Source organism: Lagopus leucura, unplaced genomic scaffold (assembly GCF_019238085.1).
Source record: "Lagopus leucura isolate 7727_CA_CO unplaced genomic scaffold, USGS_WTPT01 Super-Scaffold_100004, whole genome shotgun sequence".
Taxonomy (NCBI): Eukaryota; Metazoa; Chordata; class Aves; order Galliformes; family Phasianidae; genus Lagopus; species Lagopus leucura.
The window spans coordinates 25,016,674-25,035,109 of record NW_024962264.1 but is presented as its reverse complement, the minus strand read 5'-3'; the positions used below and the strand labels follow the sequence as shown (position 1 = coordinate 25,035,109).

The 18,436-nt window shown below is 39.2% G+C and overlaps 1 protein-coding gene across 1 annotated transcript in view; it reads left to right on the top strand.

The window, feature by feature from the left end:
* ANTXR2 (ANTXR cell adhesion molecule 2) overlaps nt 1-18,436 on the top strand; it is a 100,283-nt gene that overhangs the window by 19,544 nt on the left and 62,303 nt on the right. Inside the window, exons 8-10 of the mRNA XM_042871168.1 lie at nt 6,415-6,475; nt 7,487-7,582; nt 11,462-11,531. Coding sequence (XP_042727102.1) covers nt 6,415-6,475; nt 7,487-7,582; nt 11,462-11,531 — 227 coding nt within the window. The remainder of the gene's footprint in view (nt 1-6,414; nt 6,476-7,486; nt 7,583-11,461; nt 11,532-18,436) is intronic.

The window sequence follows — 18,436 nt, the reverse complement described above, 5'->3', positions numbered from 1 at the left end:
AAAAGCACATCTGCTCTGTGTCAAGCTCTGAGCATAACTTTCCTAGTTTGAATTCTGCTTGCAGTCTGCCATGGTCCTAGAGCTGCTTTTCTCCCTATTGGTTCTATTTTGCCCACTGTACACTGTTTAGAATAGCACCTCTAGGGAAAATGGTGTCAGAGAGAGAGGAAAGTAGAGGGGTGATAACATCAAGAAAAGCTACTATTTTGAATTTGCTGGCATTCAAAGTTTTTTTAGTGCTCCTTTGCCATCTTTCTGCTGTATGCAGCACATTTTTTGCAATGAGACTGGCTGTCAGGATAGCAACAGGCAGTGTTCTAGGCTTGAAGCTTGAAATGCAGTGAGCAGGAGCAGTAAAGTTTTGCACACTGATTGTGGAAGTGATTATATTGCACTATCAGCATATATTTCGCATGACTTGCCCTACATGAGTTTAGCAAATGGGATTGCTTTTAAAAGGTGAATATTTTCTCTCTTCAAAACTTAACTCTGGAAAAGAAAATTAGATGCTTTTGTTTTATTACAGCACATGCAGTTCACATAACTGCATTGCCTTCCCTTTAAGAAGTCAAGTCAAACTGATTGAGGGTTGGGATCCAGAGAGCAATGATTTAAATAAAAAAAGATATGCATGTTTGACATTGAACTGTAGGCAGTGAAGGGCACTGGTGACTTTGGTAATTCTTTGTTCGAAGTTATTACTTTCCTGAATGTGATCAAAATTGTCAAAAAACTCTTCCTCCAACAGTTCATGGCCATACTGGTCTTCTAACCAGGAAGCTGTAACTTGTATGTCCATATATGTATATACACACCATTATCTGATTTCAGAACAGTAACTAGACTTGAAAACTGTTATGGTGGTCCAGTAAAACATCCAGCTGTGCTGTTGACTTGCCCCAGTTCCTAACCTCCACCTCCAGTTCTAGGGAGGAACAGATGCCACAAGAGTTATGATTTATGGTGCTGCTTGCTGCCAAAAACTTCTGAACTGCAGACTGGGGCTAAGTAAAATGGAACGATACTGTGAAAAGAATTGACACTTAGCATATTTTATTAATTGTCAATGTACAGTTGGGTTGCTCATGGCTTGTTACTAGTGCACTGTCTTCACAATTTCTTGGAACATGAAATTCATTAATGTGCTGGAAGGGAAAGTTGTTGTAGCCTGCTTGTAACACTGTGCCGCATGGTACAGCTCTGTTCTGCAGTATGTTCCCAGTACATGGTAGGCAAAATACTTACAGAGCTGCAGGAGCTGTACAGTTGAAATTCTCAGAACTTTCAGAGGCAGCAGTGAGGGTGAGAAGTGAACAAAAGCAGAGCCCAGCACATGACACGTTAAAGAGACTGAGGAAGGTGCTGTAGGCAGGCTTTCTATGGGAATAAATGTTGCATAAAGCAGAGGCAAGATCTATGGCAAAGCAAAAATTATAAACAGAGATGGAGTCTGCAAAGCCTGTAAGCACTGGTGAGACTTATTCCATCTCATTGCTTGGCTGCCTTTTTATAATTTATTGTAGGGATGCATGCTTTTTCTATGCTAATGTAATGATTTGTGTAGATGTATTTTTTTGACAGCTTAAAAAATTCTAACAAAACACAATTCTCTATTTTGGTTGGATACGTACAGGTCAGAAACTTACACATCTATAATTGAATCAAGTGCTAAACCACTTCTTTATAAGGTGCAGTTGATGTGAGCCTTCGGGAACCTTCTAGTGGGGAATGCACAGGAACCAGGCACCCACACAGATTGATACAGATTTTAAGCACTGATTAACACTCAGCTTGCTTGGATAGCAATTTGTTAGGAGAAAAGTGGTCCCAGTCTGAGAAGTGGATAAAGGAGCTGGGCTTTCTAAACTGTTTGGAGAAATATTCACACGTATGCTAGTTTGTACCTGAAAAAAAGCTGAACTTTCCCTGAACACAAAGCTGTGGCATCTAAACCTCTGAAAGCTGAAGGTGGAGATAGGTGGTAACTGGCCCATGCAGGACTTGACGTGAAAACCTGAATGCTGGTTAGCTGGTTCAGGAGCTGAACAGTTTATTTAGCTGTGCCCTTAGCTGCAGTCAGTAAGTAAACAGGATGTGAGAGCAAGATCAGAGTATGCAGAGCTCCTCTGAAGGACAAAGCTCTTACATCTGCATGCACGCAGATACCAAGGCACCAGTGGAGAAGGAAGCTCATTTTCTGCATGGGACATGAAAGCTTTTATTCAGCAAGCAACTCTCTAAGCATTAAAAGGATCTCATTCCCACTACATCCAGTTGAATACTCATGTGCCTGAAGCTACAGGTGCAGTTAAGGATGTTAAGCACGCAGCTAAGCATGCATGAGAGCTGGCTCACAGGTGGAACTGAGCAGTCTGGCAACTGATTTACAAGTGACCCTTTCAAAAGGAAATGGTTCTCTTTTTTTTTTTGTAAAAAATTTTATTTTAAAGCCAAATTGAATCCTGGTGTTTATCCATGAATTTACATCAAAGATGCTTTTGAGTGTTGTGGGTTATCTCAAAAGCCTTTATTCTGATAACTTCTGCTCTTAGAAATATTATGAAATGATTCACTTGCATTGCTGACAAACACTGTGCAAACTGTACCGCATCCATTCACCTTATGGCCATCAGATGTGATATCACTGAAAGCCTGAACGGCGCTTTTGCTTCCAACCAACCCTCAGAAGCTGTGCGGGACAGCATTTGCAGCACTGAGCCTGAGCAGTGTTCACACTGCTTGCTGTTGTGGCAGCTTTTATCATTACTATTCATAGAAAATATAGTATAACTTACTTTTTTTTTTTTTTTTTAGTTATCATTAAGATGCTTAGTTGCTCTGGTATAACATGCTACATGCAGAGGAATTACAGAATAAGGTGTCCTCAACAGTCTGCTTTTTGTTACTGCTAAGAAAGGAAACATCAGTGATATGAATTTCACATCTCATTTTCTTGAAGCACAGGAGACTGACCACCTTGAAGAGTAGCACTGCTACCTTCTTCCACCAACAGCCACACCTGGTAAATGAGCATTAAAATTAAAAGCTTACAGCTGTGATTCTGACACCATCCTCTCATTTGGATGAGCTCCTGTGTATTTCCAGCTGTAATCCATTCTGCATAGCCTTGTTCTGTCTCAGACTTGCAAGAAGCATTCTATAGTTCCTCCACAGCATTTCATGCTCTAATTTGAATTTACTGTATGTCAGCAGAGTGCTTAAGTATCCCATGCAAGGATAGCCATAAATAGTCATTATTTCAAATCTTCCTGTGGGCAGTAAGTTTCAAATTAATGAATTTGCAATGCCAAATCCTTCCTTTTGACTGTCATGATTCAGAGAAGAGGGAGCACTGTAAAGATTTGTGAAAAGTTCTTCTCAGCCTTGCTGACTTTCCACGGCAAGATAGGTTAAAGCTATTTTAGAGTAGAAAAAAAAATCTGAAAATAAGCAAACACCAAACACACAAAGTTCTCTAAATCCTGTTACATGTGAAGGAAGCATTGATTACCACATTTGAAAACATTTTCAGGTTCTCCATTGTAATAGCTGTGAGCCAAACCTTTCCAAACTAATTAGACGTGGCAAAATTAATAGGATTTTCATGAATTATGTTTCAGATTCACTTTATCCATCTTGTCCAAATTTTGCTTTGAGGGAGCATTTGGAAGAACCCATAAAGGAAAGCCCAAGGCAAAAGCTATCTATATACTTCTGGGCTGGCTACATCTGATTCACCTCTCTGCATTTCTTTCATTTCTGCTGCTTAAAATTACTTAAGACTGCCACTGAAGGGAAGGTTTTCTGAGATAATGGGTCAGATTTTAATAGCAGCTTCCCTATCATATATGGGCCATCGAGAGAAGCTGCTCTTTGAATAACTAAAAAAAAAAAAAAAAGACTCAGTGTCTTCATGCAGTTGTCTTCCTCATATGAGCTTTGTTTGGAACACAACAATATTAGATGATTAACCTTGCAAAGAGATTGAAGGTGTTTGAGCACAGCTTTCTCAAGACAAGTGAGAGCAGTGAATGACAATAGCTTCAATGAGGAAAGTAAGTATCAAAGCAATTGTGTATTTTTTCAGAAAAGCATTGAAAAACCTATTTTCTTGTTTTTATCACAAACATCACATCTATGTGTAACAACTGACATTTCATGGTACTATGGGGAAATGTATGCATTCTGAATTATTCCCTTTTGCTAATGAATTTTGTTAGTGAATTCTAAGCCATATTTTATGTCAGATGTGGTTTTTATTTTTCCCTGTTTATTCCTAAGTTCAGGTGGAGTTAAGCATGCCCAAATTGATTGTTTGCCTGCTTTGTGTCAAATCTAGAAATAGTGTTGGAAAATCACTATAAACATGATGGGGTTACAATAGCACTTCCCAAGGAAAAACAGATGAAGTGTCATTGTTCCAGTTCTTCCTCCCCTCCCATTCATCAGGTACTGAGCAAATAGGGACAAGATCACTTCAAAAGTTTGTTCCTGTGGATCTAATGCTACTCTGAAGTGTAAAAAAAAAATAATTAATTTCTTTGAGCCTTGATATTGCCTATGGCTGGATATTTATATTAAAGCAAATCTCATTTAAGTCTCATTGACTTAAATGGGACTGTTCACGTGGCTCAATCTTCAGAGAAATACTGAGAGAACATGTTTTTACAGTGAAGGAATAAAATGCTTTGTTCTTTCTTCATTTTGTTCTACACAAAGCACTTTTTTTTTTTTTTTTTTTTCTTCTCTAAAATAAGCCTGCTCTCTACACTGAAATAACAATCAAAGAGAAGTCCTTTTTTGGAAGCAAGAGTTGAGACCTTCAGTTAATATAAACTGCTGGAGTTGCACTGAACTCAGAGCTGCATTCTTTCCAAAGATCTCTATTGCTGCATCTCATCCAAATGCATGTGCCTGTGAGGTCTCTCTTTGCAGATTTTTAGATATAACTTAATGTTTATAAATGGTTATTGAAAGCACTACAAAAAGAATTTGTGCACAACAGTTCGGGGGGAGACAGGTGTTAGAGAAAGTGTTAAATGAGACAGGCGGCTTTTTGCTTGGAACCTGGCATTGCTGTTCCACTATGCACACTGGCAAATATGCTATTATTTCTGCTAGGACTGATATGTAGCAGCAGAAATCATGAGCAAATGAGAGTGAAGTAAAAAAGGCAACACTTGAAGGGAGGAAAAAGGAGCTAAGAGTAAGACAGTCACATTTACTGACAGTTTGTACCTGGTTCTGAGCCAGCCTCTGAGAGCAAATGAAGGTACAGAAGGGATAGGACATTATGCTACAAACAGGTCCTGACCTTGAATGAATTCCGTGTAGTATTATATACATGTGTGTGTGTGTGTGTGTGTGTGAATGCCTGCTTAAAATATCATATACTACAGCCCAAGCTATTTAAATACTACACAGAAGTTTTATTAAAGGAAATTAATAGCCTTTTACCAAAAAAAAAAAAAAAAAAAAAAAAAAAAATAAAAACATCACATCATTATGTGTAGGAAGAAGGCAGTAAAGATGTGTATTGTTTTCACTTGTTTAACCCTACAAGTTTCAAGTGGCTTTTCCCACCTGCACCACAGAAATACGTTATGACTTTCACATATTATGAATTAACTTAGAATTAAGAACAGTGTCCAAGACCACCTTTTGAAGTACAAATCATTCCAATTTGTCCCTTTTCTTACAATCACAGACTCATTAAGGTTGGAAAAGATTGCTGAGATCATCTAGTCCAGCAGTCAACTCATCACCACCACACCCAGAAGTGCCTTACATTCTATCCACTGTATTTCTGCGTTGTCGGTAGGAGTATATTTTGCTCCTGCCCATTGGAAGACTACTCCATAACTGGTTAGGCTGCCTGCTTTTGCTTCTCTAATACAGCAGCTAAAGAAAATCATTCCACAGAGCTCTGTTCAGTCAGGAAAATCATGCATTCCTGCTCTGCTGTACATAGAGCAGGGTGCCAGCACTTGGAATAATGTGCACTTGGCCTGACCCACAGCTTGTTGGAAGACTCCGTTTGATTGGGCTGGATTCTGGATCAGGCTCTTTGTGACTAACTTCTGGCATAATACTTAGGATTGGGTTCCATGGAAAATTAAGTTGGGAAACTGGATAGAATTTGAGGCCAAAAAATCAGACATTAGTGTTGTTTTGAAGAGTATTCCAGGTTCAACAAACTGATCCAAGTCTTACGAACTCTTAGTGGATCTGACTGTGCAAACATGCAAAAGTTTCACATGGTTCAAGGAAACGTCCTACAAAGTCAGGCACATGCAAACCAAATCTGTAGCTGTGTACTAGCATCTTCTAGGTACAAACACTTGATTTAAAATAACCTGTTTCCTCACTGAAACAGCATTCTGAAACCTATTACTATTTCCTCTATTACAACAGGTGTTGAAGCAGTCATGCACTGAGATTTTATATTTGGAACCATCCAGTGTCTGTGTGGGAGGTAAGTTCTCATGAAAAAAAATAATTATTATAGGATGGATATCCACATTTTACCCAAAGGGAAACCACCCAGGTCATCTAGAAAAGGAACATCCCTCCAGAAATTCCTCAGGGACTTTTTAAGACAAAAATCAGATCCTTTTGCTGGCTCTTTTTTCCTCAGGAACTGCCTACTGAGGGCTGCTCCTATAACTTCAGTCATATGTAGGAACTCCTATTTTCCATTGTATGATGTGTGCAATTAATCACGCTTTGCACTTCTGATACTTAAAGCAGTGATACATTTGTGACACTCCTATTCTTAGCCTATGGTCACCGAGTGGTGAATCCTAATAACATAAGTCCATATAAATGCCTGACAATATTTATAGTGCTCTGAACATGTTAGTGTGAGCAGTAAAGCATTTGACTGTTCTGGTGCAGTAAGGTGGCAATCCTTATGTAGAAAAGCTACACAAAATTATGTGTCCTTTTCTTCTTCCCAGTTTCACAATTCACACACTCTGAAACCAATCAAAAGAAGGCGGTTGCAAAATCTGCCTATTTGGACGTCTTTTAGAAACATGGATCATCTCAATGAAGTCAGTTGCTTCAGTAAACAAAGTTGTCCCTTCTCCTCTGCAAGATTTCATGCTCACAAATAGCATGGCTCTTACGCAACTCCCAGAGAAGCATTTGTGAGTAGAAACATTCTCTTCAAGAGAGAGAAGCCCAATCAAAATCTAGAGTTTCTTGCAAATAAATACCTAGATTTCTTTCCTCATGTGCAACTGAGACATGGGGAACTTACTAACACAGGTCCTGCTGTTAGTCAGAATCAACTGAGGGAACAATTATTTATTTTCTCCATAATGACTTAACTATGCAGTTAAGTACCAGGAATTAATTAGTAATGTTTCAAACTTAAGATACCTTCTTATGCTGAGCATCATTTATTGCTAAAAAATATTTAAATTATCTCCTGAATTGCAGTGCACTGAATAGCTGTTTGTTGTTTTCTTTTCCCCTGCAGAGGAGTTCCAAGTTGTTCTTAGAGGAAGCGGCTTAACCCTTGGTGGGAGAACTGATGGTGTTACTTGCACCTATCAAGTGAATGGAACTACCATTCGTAAGTATTGGAGTTAGTAGGAAATATAAAGGCAGATCATTTCTAAGTGATTTTTTTTTTCTACTTTTTGCCTCCTTTTCTTTAAAATCTAAACAAAGGCATGGAAGGAAGGGAGGAAAATAGGAAAACTCTGAGGATTTGCGAGAGAATGTGTGTTGTTCACATCTTGCTCAGTGATTTGAATTTGCTACCAGTTACCATTATCTGTGACCAGCAGTTATGTGGAATAAGGTGTAGGTAACCATCTAGCTCCTAATGTACCTATGAAAAAAAACGCAGCCACAAAGCATGCTGACCAATGTTCCTTCTTGTAAGATGACCATGGTCAAAGAAGGCCCTTGTGATCATTCCAGAAATCAGTCTTACCCAAGGCACACATAGCTTGTTCTGAAGCATCTCCACCCACATTGTCCAGTATACAAGAGGTATAGCTGATAGATTGTCACAGGAATTTAGCAGGGCATTGGTGCCACTTCATGACACAGAATCCTCTTCCTGGAACTTCTACAATTGGTAGTGTTTTTCCCTATATTGGGACATCTTCATCTGCTTAATACCTCGAGCAGCAGTCTCCTCCAGGAGACCACAACCAGATTCCCAGATGTATAGTAGTTTCCTGGTACATGGAGTGGAATTGAGTTTCAGACAAAGTGACCATGGCATCTTTTATAGGCACTTTCCCTGTAGTTTTTTTGGAAATAATTCCTACTCAGTGTTTTTTTTCTGTTGTATTTACTATTGACCTTTAGTCAGATTTTGTAATCCTTAGCTCTTCCTCTGTTGAAATATTGTCACTGGGGAAATTTTTTTCTGTGTAGGGCTCCAAGAGCTCTTAAAAAAAAAAAAAAAAAACAGAAAAAAAAAAAAAACAAAAAAAAAAAAAAAAAACAGAAAAAAAAAGGACAGAATGCAAAGCATTTTCTTATCTGATTAAGAATATTTTTGAAGATCTCCTTTTAGGCAAAGATTTTTAGGCATTGGTCCTGTATTGTTCAGTACATTAACTTTTGATGATGCAGGAAAACTGTCAGGGCAAAGGATATGTTAGGCCAGAATCTGGATTAGTCCCATTCTGCTCCTCTGTTCCTTAAACTAGCAACATGGAGATGGTGGTGAAAAAGCACCATTAACAGAAACCCCTGCCATTTTTGATATTCAGAAACTAAAGTAGACAGCTAGTGGAATTACATTTAAGCAGTATGTCTTAGAAGCAAGCCAGAATGGAAAAAATGATTAAAAAAAAAATGCATCTGTAGAAAAAAACATAACATATTCTCCCCCTACCTGATGTCTGATTTTTATATTAGCTTGTCTTGAATTCTTGTCTCATTCAGCATGTGTTTCCAGTCCATTTTCTTCCAATCTCTCCTGCCTGTTAAAGACCTTCTATAGGAATAAGAAAATAGCACAGTTCTGGATAAAGACAATCTGTGTAAAGCAATTCTGCTTTTATAAATTTTTCTTCAGTTTCAATTAAAACTGTCACCTTTGTTCCCTGTATTAAAATAAGGCTTGCTCATTGACACTTTTTCTTCATATTAGTTTTATAGAAATGTAGTTTGAAATGTGACAAAATTGGTTCAGTTGCATATTTGTTATCCTAGTGTGCTTTTCCTACTCGGAGAAGGGGGAAAACAGGCTTAGTTCTAGGTGAAGAAAATTAATTTCATGCTCTTTAGAATGAGCAGGTGAGACATCAGTAACACAACCTTAAGATAATGACAACTTACACTCAATTTAGGTGGCTGGTTTGCAAGTCTTCAGGACTCCCTTATTTCTATTTCTGGCTTCCTTCTGACTTGTATTCAGCCACAAGCAGTTCACTTTTCTACAACTCCAGTCTGCCCAAAATAATAGCACATACCTTCATTTTTATTTTTATTTTTTTTTAAAATGCTAGTTACTATTGTGGGCTCTCCAAATCCACTGAGAAGAGAATAAGAAACATTAGGCTTAAAACTCACAGGTGATCTAGTGTGGGTGTTATTAGGCCAGTGAGGAACATTACAGTGAGTCAGTTTCTGGAATAGTTTATCTTTTTAACAGCTTAAATGAAAGCCACTGACATATATTATGCACACTGCCTTCTTTAAGTGACCTTTTCAAGTGTTTCCTGACTTTAATTTCTGATTGCCTTATCATGTAGTCATTTATAGCAGTGCAACACATGCATGTCTGCTTTGCCATAGTAGGAATAGCTATGCTTGGACAGGATGAAGCCCCCAAATACTTGCTAGCATTTGATGTGCTGATTTGCAACAAGATCTTCAGGCTGCTTTTCCTATTCTTAACTTCAGGAAAGGGTGTACCACATCCATGAAAGGAAGGGAATTGGCATAGTGATGTATTATGTGCTGCAGCATAAAACAATCTGTGACACGTACTGCCAAAGGCCTGCCATAACACACCTAGCTTCTTGTCGTCTTCATCAATGGACAACAGCAAGTGTTTACAGAATAGTATAGGAAGAAAATAAGACTGATGTGCTCCTTCCTTTGATACACAAGCTCTCTCTACAGAGCTCCAAGCTTTTTTTTTTTTTTGTCTCCAAAGAGACTGAAGGAGACAAAATGGTAGGGAGGGCTCTGAGCACTACTAGGAGGTGGTCCCAAGAAAAGGGAAGTTTATTCTCATGCTGTGTTCTCCTTCTTGGAAAAACAGATGTGCTCTCAGTGGAGTCCTCATCATTTGAGGTCACAATTGAGGACACGCTTGCAAGTTCCCCTTACTGGTAGCCTGGGTTCTACTTTGAGACTAGCCTCAGAGCAAACCCTTTTTTTGTCAGTTCTTCATGTTTTAAAAGATACATTTGGCATGGTTCTCTTTCTGCATTTATAAAGAACCGTTACCAAATGCTGGAAAGGAAACCTGCCAAATGTAGCTTGTGGGGTAGAAAAATAATCTATGAAACATACCATTAAGACAAAAACATATGGCAATGTGCTAATCCTTCTTCCCCACCTCACAACCAGCCCCAGATCTAGGCCAAGCAGTCAGTGCAGATTATGGTACATGAGAAATTCTCATTTATGCTACGAGCTCCTCCTTTAGCTGCCCCTGAACTGCTTGCATGTCTGCCTTGTCCTTACATGCAGGACAGAGTAATCTCCACATTCATCTCACAGATCATTCATCTCCCCTCTACCCCTAGATCAGTAGTCCATGCTCAGACATACAGTCCTACCATAGGAAGTTGGGAGGATAGTTCTGTGAGTAGGAATGGACTTTTTCCCCAGTTTAGTAAATACTGGAAGTACAGGAGCTCCCTTTAACAAATACCACATTTCACCATGTGCAAGTTTTTTTTTTTTGTTTGTTTGGTTTTGTTTTTTCTCCTGTTTGACTCCCTTGTCACCTTTTGGTGCACTTTTAACATATGAAGGACACCCTTGAAGGTTCACTGCTGTCTTCTGCCACCCAGCTGCAGGGACAGTGTTTCTTTTTCTCCTTTCCTTTTCATGGTTGCAGGAAAAGAATGCTGTGTTGGACAGACTGTTTTATGAGTAGATGCTTTGTAAGTCTGACAACATTCACAGATGCTGAGACCTCCCAAAAACATGAAAAGCACTGGAGAAAAATACAACCACAGCTGATGGAATACTCATTGACTGCCACGCACAGGATTTATGTTAATTGGAAGCAAACATTCACTTTCCAAATATTGGGAAATCCTAAATTGTGTTCTTCTTATTATTAAATTTAAAAAAGGCCTTGAAAATAGGAAAACAGCTCTAAGAGAGCACGAGCTGACATACATCAGGCAACCAATGTAATATGGGCACACAAGCTGGGCACTGGTTTGGACTTCATAGTACATGTACACAACACCGTCTCATTTTAACAGTGAAGTAAATCAACTTCATGTTATTTGTTTTGCAGATGAAAAGCCAAAAAAGGTGGAATCGGAGTTTCTGCTTTGCCCTGCACCAATCCTGTATAGAAGTGGCCAGTGAGTACTTGAAACAAATGCCATCCTGTTTCACTAGAATTAGACCCATTATTGCTGATGTTAATCATGTGGGCATTTAGCTAGAGGCAGTCTTTTGTTGTTTTTATGGGGGATGGTTTGTTGTCATGTAGGTTTTTTTGTGTTCTTGTGTTATTTCCCTGGTGTATTTGCCAGCTTTGGAATGGGCTTTAAATAGTCATCTGTGACCAAACCAATTTGGACAGTGCCTTAAAAATGAATATTCAGCCAGTTTATTAAACACTGAAAAGGTCCGGCTTGTCACAAGTTTTATGCAGATTAGCTGTTTTAACAGGGCATAATATGCTCTCTTCTGGATAATCTTTAGGCTCATTGTTAAACAGATTACATTATCACTGACACTTACAAGCTATTATTAAAATTATATGTCAAGATCTGTATCACTGCTCAACGGTAATGATAAAGCAAGGCACTCGTTTAACAACGGCGGCAATCTCATAACGGCACTGTGGCTAAACTGCAGCTCCAGCCTTATTCTAAGTGTCACTGGCCATGGCTCCTGATTACTTCTGGCTCTTTGAGAACTAGTTCTCCCCTCCTCCTCCTCTCAAATTCAGATGTTCCTAGGGCTTTTAGAACCGCTTCAACTTCATTGTTCAGATTTATGAGATAGCAGCACGAAATAAAGATTCTTTAAGCTCATCGTAAGTCAGAAAACTGTGTGTCAGCTCTTAGCCCCATGGGAGGAAAAGGCTGTTTTCTTCCCCAGTTTTGCAAGTAGGTCCTCTCAATTGTTTGCAGTGAGGTTTTAATATTTTTGTTTGTTGCAGTTCTGTATTGCCATTTTTTGTGACGATTCTTAACAGTATAAGAACTAACATGTTGTATAGATTGTGCAATTAGTTTTCTCAGCTAAGCAGTAATCAACAAGTTCAGTTGTAAGACTGTATAACAAAGCCCTAAATGCACATCTGTTTTGTGCATCAAATGACAACCGGGAGGAGAAAAGTTGGAAAGCATTAGAAGACCTCAGTGGAAGAAAGCAGGGTGAATCACTGCAAAGAGCTTCATTGCAGCCTCTGTAGCAGCCAAAGCTCATCAGCAGTGAAGGAAATAAGCACAGAGGAGAGCTACATTGGAGAACAGAAGGGGATGAGTTTTTAATTCTGTATGTCTTCTTATTGCTAAGGTTGCCTCTCACATAGCTAGGACAAAAATCAATGTTTCGCATTTATCTAGCAGGAATTTTAGTACTATTTGCTGTTCCATTACACTGTGCAGCTGCACTGTGTTTGATTGAGCTGGTCTACATGCAGTTGTGTACCAGCTGTCCAACAGAACAGCTGTAACAAACTGCTCTGCTAGCTAAAACAAACCAGCACCATGTGCAGCTGTGAGACCCAGTTTCATCATGAGGAAGATACAACACAGTCATTTTAGGAACACTTCCTTTCTACATCGGGTGTCTCAGTGGAGTTGCATGGCCTTACGACTGTAAGTTAGACCCCATTTATTAAACACTCCAAAGCCTGAAGATTCCAGTGCTTTTCCACACACAGTGACCAAAAGTGTGACAAGGCACATGGTGTGTAAATAGCTAAACAAATGTAAAAAAAAAAAAAGCATGGAATCTCTATAGAAATTAAAGCACAGTAGAAGTTACTTGGAAATGCTGCATTTCCTTATTCTATGAAGCATTACTAAATAGACAACCCACCATAATGCAGCTGCACTCTAGAGGAAGCACCTAATTATGGCATACTTCTTATCAGCAGTATTTTAAGAAAGAATGCCTGCACACCACATATGGCCTTGCGCAGGTTCAGAGAAAGCTGTTTCTCAGCAGTTACTATGTAAAACAGTTCCACGATCCTTTCCTGAAGTAGTTTCAGCTTTGGCCCAGAGATAAACAATTTACTCTGAAGAAGAGTGACAGCTATGAAAGATCTGTACATACTTGAACTCCTGACTTTTCATTGGCACAGCTCAAACTATTGCTGGATAACTCCCAGTAATTCCTCATGCAACAGAGCTAATATTAGTTGCTAATGTAGCAACAACCAGTCTGCTCTTTTTCTAGTGCTCATTTTAGTGGAGTTAAGTACAACACAAGCAAAGTTAGCTTTGCAATTTTTAAACCTGTAGCTCTGCTTCTTTGTAGACAGGAAAGGCTCTTAGAAAAATACGCTCAGATGTTTTATATTTTGAAACACTCTTAGTGATGAACTAGCAGTTTTCAAATACAGAACAATAAAGTCTACGAAGAATAGGTAAGGTCTCTAGGCTGCTGCCATTGTGCATTTCTGTTTTGTTTCCAGCTGCTGGATGCAGTTAGTTGCGAGCCTCCAAGATAGTAGTTGTAGATTTAGATTTCTCTGTTTTCAGGGTATGATGTAGGAGGCTGCTGTGGTATTCTTGCATTATGTGACAAAGTGACTGTGCTGCTTATGCTATTTAAAATATCTTCTTGACATGCCACTTCCAAGACAGAGAAGTACACAGCTCACTTATAAGATCAGCTTTTCTAAAAGATTGGTGATTAGCTAGTAGACAATACTTACACGGATTTTTACATGACCAAGCCATTATTATAAAATAAAGTATTAAATACTCCAGAATGGAAGAGACCCCTGTACACCATGGAAAGAAGATAGGATGAGCCCAAGAAAATGTAATTTCTCTTTCATGTACTTTGAGAAATCTCATATGTTGTTAGGGCAGCTGTATTACTAGAACCAAAATAGCATGCAAGAATGACTCAATCTCCACTGGTGACCACTGAATACTTAGAAAATTTGAGGAAAAATTAATCAATTCCACTTTATAGCTCAGGTTGGACTTGGCTGTCCAGCCATAGCTTCAAAGGAATCAAACCAGATCAGGTTTTTTTTTTTTTTTTCCCCCAGCTCAGTTACTTTAGAGGTTCCTGTCACTGTAGAGTCTCTGTCACTTCAGAAAGGAACACTCATCTCTTTGCAGTACTAGCACACAAAAAGCTTACACTGCCATTCCTCTCATTCTATGGCTTTTGCTTGGAGTTCTTTGAGTTTGTGCTCTGAAAATGTATCCATAGAATTTGCTTTGCTATCTGTCTGCTTCTGTTCCTGTAAGCCACTGGTAAAATCCCTTCCTTCAGTGCCAAGTGATCAGGACAAAACATTTATCTTAATTCCTAAACTTCTGCAAATCCACTAATCTAGTCTGCAGTTGACAACAATTAAAGTGTTTAAACTATCACACTAAAACAACATTTCACTGAAATAGATGTAGTAAATATTTACACATTATATTTACTCCTACCCTCATGCATCCTTGTGCTTGGATTCTTTTGAAGCATTGGCCTTAACATTAGCTGATAAAAATACAATGAGCATTTACCTCCAACTCCAAGATAAATAAGCTTCTTGTAATTTAAAACAGACTCTATGTTGGAACTGGTGTTCAAAAAGTTTTATCTGCTTCAAAGCACCAACAAAATAGGAACCACTGGGTCGAGGGGGATCACCACTGTCATTTGAGTATCATGTAGTTTCCATTTGTTCCCATTTCTGAATTGACACCCTTCAAGCAAATAGCCCTTCACCCTATATAAGCTGAAATGTCCCAGAACAGAAAGAATCACAGATGGAGAAGGACAGAAACACCATTGGTCTTTCCAGCCTTTCTGTCCCTGTGTTCAGATCACCTTGGCTTCTGTTCATGTATATTCTTTCCTATATCCTGTCCAAAATGAGCAGCTGACATTTAGAAGACTAAACAGGTTATTTTGTGTGGTATGAAGAAAAAAATTTAGTGCTCGCATCCCCAGGTTCTTAGATGATTCCAGTTTCACATTATCTGACTTCAGTGTGCAGTATGCAGTTCCTCAAAACAAAGTACACAAATGTGCAGGAGAAAATCTATTGGTGATTATCAGTTTGATTTTTACATCCTGTGAGTAGTCAAAGCTCTAGGAAGAAGCACAAGCTTACAAGTTTCGCAGTAGCATTGAATATACTTCAAGTGTACATGTCTATCAGATTCCAGTAAGGAGTCACTAGGGCAAAGCATAATATAATTGGGCAAGTCTTCTGAGAATCCAAATGGAATTGGGCAATAAATAGCTCAGGCTCTTACAATGGTAAGAAAAGTTCTGTCCTAGAAAGACGGCATAGGGCAAACTGAATCTCTAGGACCGAGCACACGGATTTATGTTTGAGCTGCAGATGCCACCTTGGAACATGCTTTCAGTTGGCTGTTAACCAGATTTCTCACAGGAGGAGCCAGGGTCACTCTAGCCTTTGTTTTTCCTGGTGACAACAGCTGCTTGGCTCATTTGGCACTCAGTTGTGAATGGGATGGCAGCTTGGAAGGAGCTCAGACAGACAGCATTGTGCTATTTCTGCACTGTTAGTTCTAAAACCTTTAGATTTTAATATTTTTGGGTTTCAGTTTATCACTTCTTTACTTTTAATCCTGTCTTTACCATTGGAATGTTTTCCCTTAGCCCTTTGGAATAAAAGGATTAGAGAGCAAAGAATCTATTTTATGTAGTACCTTCAGCATCCAGGTAACAGATTTCTTGAACTAGTTTCACTGCTCTCTGTACCTGAGTCTTCCTATTCAGAACTTTTAGATGGAAAGACTCAGTATTTTTTTTTTTTTCATGTTTCATTCTTAGAAAAGTCAATTGCTTTCCCCTCCCCCCACTACAAAAATTCCTATAATATCAAGTAATACTCTGCTTACATGTTTGCTCTCAATAGTTCATGTTACCTGCCCTCGGTCTTATTTTCATTTGGGATATTAGTAAAACAAGCTCAGTTTGTTTTTAATCCTTCTTTTCTATAGCTTGTGCTTGTCTGAATGCTTGTAAGATTCTCTTGCTGCCCAAATTTTGTTAGTGTGATAATCTCTGAAGCACAGATTTAGGGCAGAACAAGCTGCTCTGCTTGTTTCTGTGGATCACATGCTGGGCCAAGGACAATGGGAACTAACCACAAACTTCAAGTTAAATATGGCTTTCGAAACATCTCTTCATAGAGCCCTAAGGGAAGCCACAGTTATGCTCTGAAAGAACTTGCAGCCCCATGCAGTTGAAGGAGTAGACTTCAAATCCAGCACACTTCTTCTGGCAAATTCATATAAGATGACTTTAAAGTAAAACAAATTCCAAAGGAGTCTGTTTGTGGTGCAGTTTGTAGGAAGTTGCTGCTCGCTGCATTAGGACCTTGAATATTATTTACTGCAGCAATGCAGAAATGAATTAAACTAGCTGGAAGCCCAAGAACTTGTGCCTAGCTGGCAAAGATCATCCTGCATTTGGTTTCGCCTTACAGGAGGCTCTCTCCCCATGCAAAGAGAAAGCACTGCTTCATATTTACATTTGGATGCATGAGTTGAAGAAGTTTCCATTAATGTAGAAAATATCTTAGTTTTCCAGTATAAGAGGATCATTTTTATTTATTCCAGAACCGGCCTTAAGATGAAGAGCATAGGAACAAAAGCAGACAGACACTGTGAAGAAGTGGATTGTGGTGCTCTGTCCTGTAAATTACCTCATTTGTTTTTAGACAGCTGCTCTCATTCAGAAGCAGCTGAAAGGTGTTCTATGCAATGGTTGTCATGGCAGGCTGTTAACAAAGGATCCCAACTAGTTTTTCCTCCCCTTGAAGCAAGTCATGCCTTGACTCCACCCACTTCTGCTTGTGTCACGAACCTGAGAGTCATCATCTTAAAAGTGGCTTTTGAATTTTCTCTTGAGGAGTGGAGCACTTTTTCATCGGCCAGCAATATTTCTAAGCTCATTACAAAAGCAGAATGACATGTGACTGTTTGTATCTTCAGGGACATGTAGAATACACATGAAAAACTTGAAAAAGGATGGCTTCACTGCTTTCAAGTTCTTCCTTTTTCTTAGAAAAAGGAAAACTTACTTAATTTCCTTTTCTGCTCCAACACCTGTAGAATCAAAGCAAAACCTACTTGCTTCCCATGTTCTGGAATACTAGCACTGTTTTCCACATAGTTAAGTCAATTCCCTAAAGCATTGCCTTTGATGCACAGATTTCATAATTTTATATTTTTACCACTGCTCCTTTTAGCGATTGTTCACTTCCCACCTTTTTCTATAGCTGATAATGGCTCTAAAGAGGTTAAAGTGATGCTATGTAGGATGACTGATGTTTAATATATTTGCCTAATTAACTTCTGGCTAATAATTCTAACCCATTAAGTAGCTAGTTAGTATTTGTTTCAAATAAACACATCTGGTCCTGCACTGACTGGAGGTTCTGAGTGTGGGTGACAGATGTGATGGTAGTTTCCCCAGCGCTCCCCTTTAAATAATTAACACACACTGGTGAAGTCGCATTAGACAGACAGCCCCAAAGCCAGCTGTATGGTCTCAGAGCTGGATCTATGGACATGTGCCTCATCTCATTAGTCTGCTCCATCTATTTCATTCCCTCTTCTTTGAAAGCTAAGCATAGCTCTAAGAAACATCCCTTTAAATAACTTTGGATTTCTGGCTTCTGTTCTGAAAGACAGAGGAGAAGAAATAATGCTCTGGCCACCCAAGGGACAAATAGATTTGAATTCACCAGCCCTGCAGATTGATCTCTTACAAACAAAGAGCATTTGAACAGCCCCACTCTGGTGTTTCAGGGCTTGGAGTTGCTAGGCTGGGTTTGGAAGCAACCTTCTTTGGAAAGAAACATCATCTTGTAGCAGTCCATTTCTTTGTATGGTCCATAACTCCTTGGATTGGAACAGCTGGAAATTCTTAACAGTACCAAAAGCATCATGTCTCTCAACTCACTGTCATTCCATTTTTCAGATTTTTTTTTCATGGGGGAAGGGGGGGGGTGGGGTGGGGGTGTGGGGGGGGGCCCCCCCCCCCCCCCCCCCCCCCCGCCCGCGCGGGCGCACACCAAAAACCGAAAGCT